This window comes from Galeopterus variegatus, unplaced genomic scaffold (genome assembly GCF_000696425.1).
Source record: "Galeopterus variegatus unplaced genomic scaffold, G_variegatus-3.0.2 Scaffold209, whole genome shotgun sequence".
Classification (NCBI taxonomy): domain Eukaryota; kingdom Metazoa; phylum Chordata; class Mammalia; order Dermoptera; family Cynocephalidae; genus Galeopterus; species Galeopterus variegatus.
Window position 1 is genome coordinate 226,350 of NW_007726320.1, and position 8,861 is coordinate 235,210.

Below are 8,861 nucleotides of genomic sequence, written 5' to 3' on the forward strand. Positions count from 1 at the left end.
GGAATGCTGTTAGTGGTCTCGCTGGCCCTGAGTCCACCAAGGCCCTTTTCTCCCTTGCAGCCTCCAAGCAACGTCATACGAAGGGCACAGCTGCCAGTTCTTGCTCCATGTGCTCACCAGGGCCAAACTTGAAATGGCCAGGGCTTGAAATAGATGGAGTGACCCTTTCTTTATCTCATTGTGACTTCTTCTGCCTTCATGAACTCTGAAGGTCTCTCTTCCTCTTCCCCTGAGCTGTAGCAGCCCCAGCTTGGCAGTTTGTTGCCTTTTTTTTTTTTTCTCCTTTTTGTCTTTTTTCGTGACCGGTAGCGGGATCGCAACCTTCGGTGTCACACCCGCACCGTGCTCAACCAGTGAGCGGACCGGTCTGTATATGGGATCTGAACCCTGGGCAGGAGCGCCGCCACGCTCCCAAGCACCGCACTCTACCAAGTGCGCCACCGGGCCGGCCCAGTTTGTTGCTTTTGAATAGTTGTAAATTGGTTGATTGTGGGAGAGGGTGATGGCTGGGTACACTCTATTTTGCCATCTTGATCAGAAGTCAAGAGAGAAATTTTAAAAGATTAGATTTTAAAAACACCACACGGGTCAACTGCCAAAAAACAAACAAAAAAAGATCAGATAAAAAATATAAATATTCTAGAATTTTCTTCCCATACTCCCAGTGTAGGGCCCCATAAAACCCCAAAGGAGACATTCCCTAAAACATGGGGCCTTTCTGACTTCTCTTCCGGGTCCTAACATTCCCGCTGGCGCCAAAGTATGGCCTATCAAAATCATCACCCGCCCTTCCGACCAATCAGCCACCGCCCCGGAGTACTAACCACCCTCAACCAGAACTCAGCTCTCTATAAATGTATGCTTCACCCTCAAATAAAGCGGAACTTCTCCGGTGAACTGTCAGCTTGGGTCCTGTCGTTCTTTCACCCAGTGTATTATATAGCACACACACCACCACTTCAGTGTCTCTGATGTAGTCAAAGAGAGTCTCTGGAGGTTCGAAGGGGGGGGGCATGGTAGCATTCAATCCACAAACTTGAGCAGCTGAGACATCAAAGAATTACTATGGCCTTAGAGTGCTTTCCATGTGCCAGCCACCGCCTCTGTGCTTTATACATAACTCATTGAATCCTATAGCAACCCTACGCTCTAGGTACTACTATTATCTTTTCTTAACAGATGAGGAAACTGAGGCACGGCGAGGCTAAGAAACTTTACCAGGGTCATACAGATGTGGGGTACCCAGAGTTTAAACCCTTGTGTTTAGGGTTAGCAGTCCACGTGCGTAAGCGTTACCTGTATGTGTAGCGCGCGTGCGGGGGACGGGGACGGGGTCGTACGGACAATGTTCTAAGTCACGTCGCTCACCCAATCAGAGCTGTCATAAGAGTGCTAGCTAGGAACCAAGAACTCACTAAAGGCTATGCCCTCTTTAAAGCGGTCACCTAGCAAACGTCAGTTTACCGATTGTGTCCCCAAAGGCCAAGGCCAAAGGGCGCGCAGGCGCACATCACTGGGCTTGATTTCTAGGCTTTCGGGGCGAGGCGGCTGGGCGAAGGTCGGCTCCCGGGGTCGCGGCGTAAACGTCGCGCTGCGGGCATCCTTTGCGGCAGGGGTCCTTTGCGGCAGACATCCGCGTAGCAAGCCAGTTGTCCTGAAGCCGCGGCCAGTGAAGAGACAAGGACATTACGCCGTGACGGTAGGGGCTGCTTTTGTCTATGCGGCAATTTAACCTAAGGGGCTTTCTTCCGAGCTCTCCAACAGATTTCCTGTTGGCTTGCTGGGTGTCCCGTTCTCCCAGGCCCCAACTCTAGGAGTGTTCTCTGCTTTCCCAGGCCCCTTCACCCACACGGCCAACGTCACTGAAGCCTGGAGACCGCACTTCTCTCCGCCCTTTCCAGCTTTCTGCCGGACTAATGCGTTGGCCTTCTGTTCTTGACCTAAAGTCCACATTCCTTATCCCAGCTTTCAGGGCCCCGCGTGATTCCGGCCCCGACTACCTCTTAGCTCATTCTTCCAGTCATGCACTTCGAGCTCCAGCCGCTCTGAGGCCCCATAACATACCCAACACCTCCGGCTGTAACGTGTGCCCTTGCCCACGGATCTCCACTCGGAGAGCTCTTAACCTATCTTAAAGGCATTCTCACGTCTTCTGGGCAGAGTTGGCGCTTCTTCCTTCGAGCTCTTACCCACTCGTTCCTTCCAGGGGCTTTTCACTCCCCAGTGTGTGTGTCGAGTGCTTACATTGGTGCTACCGCTTTGCCCTCCATCTCAGTGCCTGGAACGTAATTACCCAGTAAATGATTGAAAGAATGGGAAAAAACTTTAGAAATTAAATGCACTAGTAAATCTGCTATGCGTACACAATTATATTGACGTGTGTGTGTGTGTGTGTGTGTGTGTGTACTTTTATCCAGTCTTCTTACGCAGGTTTTCTTTGGTATTATTGTAGTCTCTTTTTTTCGTTTAATGTGTTATTTATTTGTATCATATGTTATCCTTTTTTCCCAATGGCTGTCATATTCTACTAAATGGGTACCAGAATTTAATTACCCATTTCTTTATTGTTGCACATTTAAATTGTTTGAAATTCGTTTTTTCGGCAGTTACTGAGCCTGTACTTAGTCCCTGACTTCAAAGCACTTATCTAATAGGGGAAAAATAAATGGTCCGTTACGGTGGTGTGCAAAGTGCTGCAGTGGAAGTTGAGGGTGCTGTAGGAACACAGAAGAGAGATACCAGATTTAGGAGGACTTCGCAGAAGTGTCATCCAAATTGATATGGAAAGAATGGGTAGAAAAATGTAAAGAAATGTTTTATGGTTATGCTTTTTTCTTCTTTTCAGTTATTTTCTTCAAATCTCTTTCAAAGAAATTGAGATTGTTGAGTCAAACATAAACCCTTTTTGACTTTTGATTTATCAGTATAGAGATTTTTCTAAATTGTTCTTTTTTTTCTGGTTTTCTTTCCCTTGAGTTTTGTGAAAGCACAAAAATTACTCATCTACGCTGGCCAGTTAGCTCACTGTGGTGTTATAACACCAAGTGTCAAGAGTTTGGATCCCCGTACTGGCCAGCAGCCAAAAAAAAATTTTTTTTGTGCTCATCTGCCATTAACTGTAAGAATCTAATGAAAATGTTTGGTGAGAGGAAATTTGGAGAATAGTATCAAACAGCTGCCTAGAGGGCTCTCATGACTAACTATCTTATTTTTTTCTTAGAATTCTCATTCGATTGCACTGTTATGGCTTTTTTTTTTTTTTTTAATTTTCCATTACAGCCATGCCTTTCTTGGATGTGCAGAAAAGGTTGGGCATTAACATAGATCAGGGGTTGACAATCCAAAGTGCTGAACAGCCCTACAAGATTCCTGCTCGGTGCCATGCTTTTGAAAAAGAATGGATAGAATGTGCACATGGAATCGGTGGCATCCGGGCAAAGAAAGAGTGCAAGATAGAATATGAGGATTTCAAAGAATGTATTCTTCGGCAGAAAACGGTGAGGAAGTGACGGAGGTGGGAACTTCCTTGTTTCTTTGGGGCTACTTTTAAGTGTTTTTAATTGGCAGAACTTTTGTGGTGAAATACCTTTTCTACTTAGGTGCTATGACAAGGAAGTTAAATGCCTTCAGATTTGAGGAGGGCCCATTGTTCCTCAGTATTCTTCCTGATCTTTTCCCAAATGTTCTTAGCATTGTACCCTGCTGTAGCCACCAGGTTAGAAATTGCATATGTGTGTATATCCATTTTTTCAGTGGGCTGTAAAGCAAAGAATATCAATCAGCTTCAGATATTTGTCCTTGAAAAATCTCTGGGTGAAAATATTTCAAATTCATTGAACCCTCATTGGAGAAGAGGTTAAACCCTGCAGATTTATAACATTGAACATCATATGACAATCTCTGGATTCATTTCTACTCTGAGGATGATTGAGGTGTTAATGCAGTTGTTTTAGGTGAACCTGACCAAAGGTGCAGGGAAAAAAAATGATGTTAGCAGCATGGGTCCCCCTCCTCAAGAGTTTAATGAATTGTACAACATATAGACCCCTGTTCTCACCCATAGAAGAAGTGTTTGGGTGTGGGCTGTCATTTTGTCTATTCCTGTGCTCCAGATATAACACATAGAAATGTTTTTATTACTCCGAACTTCTTGGAGTTTGGGGAGACAATTTGGATTTTCAGTTAAATTTATATAGCAAACTTATCTGGATCAAAATTTTAACATTTCTTACCTCAACATCTGCTTTTGGCATTTGGATAAAATGAAGCCAAATTTGTGAGGAATGAGGGAGTGTCAGGTAATAATATTGTACTGATCTCTGCAGGAATATTGATCATGGGTGAGTAATATTTTATTTTTATTTATTTATTTATTTATTTTTTTGCTGGCTGGACCTTGGTGTTACCAGCTCCACGCTCTAATCAACTAATTACCAAATAAAGTAATCAGCCAAGTCTTTTTTTTTTTTTTTTGGCGTCTGGCTGGTACAGGGATCAAACCCTGGACCTTGGTCTTAGTAGCACCATGCTCCAACCAACTGAGCTAACTGGCCAGCCTAGGTGAGTAATATTTTAGTATTACTGAGGGACAATGGTTGGGTCATGGTTGGCCTTTATGGGTCATAGTTGGCTATCTTCCAGTCATTTAGTTCAAAACATCTCTTAAGTTCTCTTTTGGTCTCCAGTTATTTTATTGCTCCAATTAAGATTTTACCTAATCTTGAAAAATTTATACCAAGAAGAGGCAATGTAGTGAGGTGGAAAGAACATTGGATTGGGAGTTGGGAGAGCCAGATTCTGATACTGGTTCTGCTACCACTAGGTTTGTGACTTTGGGCAAACCACCTCCCCTTGGACTTGGTTTCCTTATCTAGAAAAATTAAAGAGTTGCCCTAAGGTCACTTCCTAATCCTATGAATTTATGAGTAGGTAAGTTACCATTTCAGAGGTACCCTAAATGACTAAGATACCTCCCCATAGATGAAGAAGCTAGTAAATTAGGGAATTAGAATCAAGTACTGTTCGAAGTTCTTAGCATGTAATAATGCATTTATTTTTCACAATAATCCTGCGAGGTAAGTTACTATTATTTTCCCCACTATGCAATTAAAAATTTGAGGCACGGAAAAATTAAGGACATTGCCTAAACTCATATAGCTAGTAATGGTGGAGCTGGGATTTGAACCTGGCAAGGCTAGCTCCAGAGCCTGTGCTTTTACCTATGACACTAAGTGGTTATTGCTTCTAGCTCAGAGAAAGACTTAACATGGTGTTGTCATAGCTCAACTGTGCTAGTTTTCTGTTGGGAGACTCTTTAATACAGTAATGCTGAGAATATAGTCTTCTTAAAATGGTTAATGTTTATGCCAGTATTTAGGATTTTTTTCTACTGAAGTTATATCCAGACTATTCTTTAAGGTTAACAATATATTTAACTAAATATATGAACTCTTCATACCCTTTGGGAAAAGTTAGTCATTCGTTAAAGAATACGTATGGGAGCACCTGTTATATGTTGGGAACTATTCTAGGCACTAGAAATATAATGGTAAGTAAAATAGCAAAAAATTCCCTGACTTCATGGAGCTTCTGGTCTAGTGGGAGGAAGGGCAGGAAATTAAATAAACAAGTAAAATATAGTATGTCAGTCAATGATAGGTGTGGTGGGGAAAATAAACAGCAGAATGTTAGAAAGTGTGGGGAGTGGGAGCTAAGTGGGTGCTGTTTTAAATAAGGTAGTCAGACTTGGAGCAGAGACTTGAAGGTGAAGCACATAGATTCAAGGGAAGAATGTTCAGATCAGAAGAAACAGCAAGTGCAGAGGTCCTTGAGCTGCAATGGAGAGAGTTACAGGAGAGAAAGTCAGAGAGGTAGGCCTGTAAGCCATTGTGAGGACTCATCTTTTTCTCTCAGTAAGGTAGGAAGCCATTGTAGGGTTTTCAGCAGAGGAAAAGTGTGATTAGGATTAGTAAGATATTTTGTAAGCCATTGTGAGGACTCATCTTTTTCTCTCAGTAAGATAGGAAGCCATTGTAGGGTTTTCAGCAGAGGAAAAGTGTGATTAGGATTAGTAAGATATTTTCTATGTCACAGGATCTAGGGGCCAGTTCCTTGTGTGGCTTTGACACAGTCTTATGTAGCATGGCTTTGATTTGTTGGAAGCAACCAATGGCCTGAGTAGAGAAGATAGAACTCATGGCTCAACAGTGACTAATGGCTGGGTACACATCAGGCCTTTGCTTCAGTATGGTAAAAAGAGACCTCACTTTGGCTGTTTCTCCTTCATTTGTACCTGCTGAACAGTCACCAGCAGCAGTGCCACTTTCACGTAGAGAGGTCAGGAATATATAAGCTGTGAGATTATGTTAATTATTAATATTTTTAAAGGTTTTAGTATGTACAAATATGCCACTTAAAGGTTTTTGTAAATATCTGCATTCGTATATATAGTATATTAAAAACATTTTAGTTATTAGTTTTTAAGGAGGTATTATGTATACCAGAAATTTATTTGTTAAAAAGCTTGGAGGGCTGGCCAGTTTGCTCATTTGGTTAGAGTGCAGTGTTATAACACCAAGGTCAAGAATTTGAATCCCTGTACCAGCCAGCTGCCAAAAAAAAAAAAAGCTTGGGAAATGATTTCAAGTCAGTTCTTTAAAGATGTACTTTATTTAAAGATGGACTCTAGGATGAAAAACCTTCCATAGTTTAAAAATGAAACAAAAATTTAGCTGTTTTTCCAGTCCTCACTTTCTAGTGCATATCTCCTCCTAGCTTAAATGCTTTTTTCCTTTGACAGATGAGACGCATCAATACCATCCAGAAGCAGCGGGATAAGCTAATAAAGGAAGGAAAGTATACCCCTCCACCTCACCACTTGGGCAAGGAGGATCCTAGGCCCTGAGTAGAGCAGCTGCTGATAGCTGGAGGCTGATTTTTATGTTCTCTGTTCTCACTGGAACGATTACTTACTGAAAACCTCTTTGTCAGAAGTGTGTAAATAAAAGATTGCTCCATCCAATTGGTTTTGTTTTCTCTTGGATCATACTTTTCTATAATGAGATTGCAGCTTATTTTTTAAGTTTGAAAAAATGCCTCTACTTGTGTGTAAAAAATTAGCATCTAGAGAATAACATTTTATGAATGCTTACTATATATGAGGTACTTTAAATATGTTAACTCATTTAAGAAGTTGCAGTATTCTTTAGTGCTTTAATTCTGGTTTATTCTCCATAAAACACAGACTTGGGCTGGGAGGGGGAGGCAGTGGAGATAGTAGTTGTGTGTTTACTATAAGGTCTGTGAAGTCTAACTTTAAGGCTAAGAAGATGCCAGGTTTTCAGATAATTTAGTTTTGAAGAAGCAAAATTTGCTATCTTGTATCAGTGGTATATTAGTACTTCTAATTAACATGTTTAGAAATGTGTTTTTGGAAGAAAAATCCAGATGTAGAAAGTATGAGCCTTAGAAATTAATGTAATAAATGTTGAGAATATAATTGAAACCTCAGGTATCCTGTAACATTTTTTCCCATTTTTATTGTGGTAAAAAACACAAAATTTACTACCTTCATTATTTGTAAGCATGCAGTTTAGTGATATTAACTATATTCATATTGTTGTGCAGTCATTACCACCATCCATCTCCATAAGTCTTTTATTTATAAAACTGAAACTGTCTACCCATTAAACAGTAACTCCCCATTCCCCTTCCCCCCACCCCCTAGCAAGCCCCATTCTACTTTCTCTTTTTTCGGGAGGGTGGGAGGTAGCTGGCCGGTACAGGGATCAAACCTGGGAGCTTGGTGTTATCAACACCATGCTCTAACCAACTGAGCTAGCCGGCCAGCCCCTCCATTCTACTCAATGATTTTGACACCTCTGGTACCTTATATAAGTGAAATCATACAGTATTTGTCTTTTTGTGACTGGCTTATTTCACTTAGCATAATGTCCTCAATTTTCACCCATCTTGTAGCATATGTTAGAATTTTCTTCCTTTTTAAGGCTGAATGATATTCCAATTTGTCTTTTTGTGACTGGCTTATTTCACTTAGCATAATGTCCTCAAGTTTCACCCATCTTGTAGCATATGTTAGAATTTTCTTCCTTTTTAAGGCTGAATGATATTCCATAGTAGTTGTATACCATATTTTGTTTGTCCATCCATCAATGGACTCTTGAGTTGCTTCCACATTTTAGCTATTGTTAATCCTCTATGAACATGTGTGTACAAATACCTCTTCAAGATCCTGCTTTCAGTTCTTTTGAGTATATACTTAAAAGTGGAATTGCTAAAGCATATGGTAGTTCTATTTTTCATTTTTTGGAGAACCATCATACCATCAAAGTTCATGGGAAAATAGTCAAGGTTTTGGATCTGTGTACCAGCCAGCCACCAAGAAGGAAAAAAAAAGTTCATGGAAAAATAGAATTAAAAGATAATACAAATCTTTCCATGAGTTTTTGAAGACCTCTGCATACTGTTTTTCACAGCAGCTGTACCATTTTACATACCCACAGTTCACGATTCCATTTTCTCAACATCCTCGTCGATACTTGCAGTTTTCTGTTTTTTCTGAGAGTAGCCATCCTAATGGGTGTGAGGTGGTATCTCGTTTCAATTTGGATTTTCCTAGTGATTAGTGATGTTGGAAATCTTTATGTGCTTATTTGCCATTTGTATATTTTCTTGGAGAAATTATTCAAGTTTTTTGTCCATTTTTGAATTGGGTTTTGTTTTTTTGTTGTTGACCTTCAGGAATTTTTTATATATTCTGGATATTAATCCTTTATCAGATATATAATTTGGAATTATTTTCTCCTGTACCGCAGGTTGCCTCTTTGTTTATGGTGTCTTTC

At 40.7% G+C, this 8,861-nt stretch overlaps 1 protein-coding gene and 1 non-coding gene across 2 annotated transcripts; one reads left to right on the top strand and one right to left on the bottom strand.

Annotated features, from left to right (window-relative positions):
* The first annotated feature begins 1,604 nt into the window (after positions 1-1,604).
* NDUFS5 (NADH dehydrogenase (ubiquinone) Fe-S protein 5, 15kDa (NADH-coenzyme Q reductase)) lies at positions 1,605-7,504 on the top strand. The gene is made up of 3 exons (XM_008565849.1): positions 1,605-1,699; positions 3,280-3,497; positions 6,800-7,504. Exons 2-3 carry the CDS (start codon positions 3,282-3,284, stop codon positions 6,902-6,904), a joined length of 321 nt encoding a protein of 106 aa, XP_008564071.1. The 5' UTR covers positions 1,605-1,699; positions 3,280-3,281; the 3' UTR covers positions 6,905-7,504.
* A 268-nt stretch (positions 7,505-7,772) lies between these two features.
* Positions 7,773-7,846, bottom strand: TRNAI-GAU. The gene has a single exon. It is a non-coding gene; the product is annotated as a tRNA-Ile (tRNA).
* Positions 7,847-8,861: the final 1,015 nt, after the last annotated feature.

Bases quoted from the DNA above. Each gene is read 5' to 3' on its own strand.
- NDUFS5 (XM_008565849.1), top strand. From the start codon at position 3,282: ATGCCTTTCTTGGATGTGCAGAAAAGGTTGGGCATTAACATAGATCAG. The intron at 3,498-6,799 runs GTGAGGAAGTGA...TTCCTTTGACAG, and splicing joins GTATTCTTCGGCAGAAAACG to ATGAGACGCATCAATACCAT.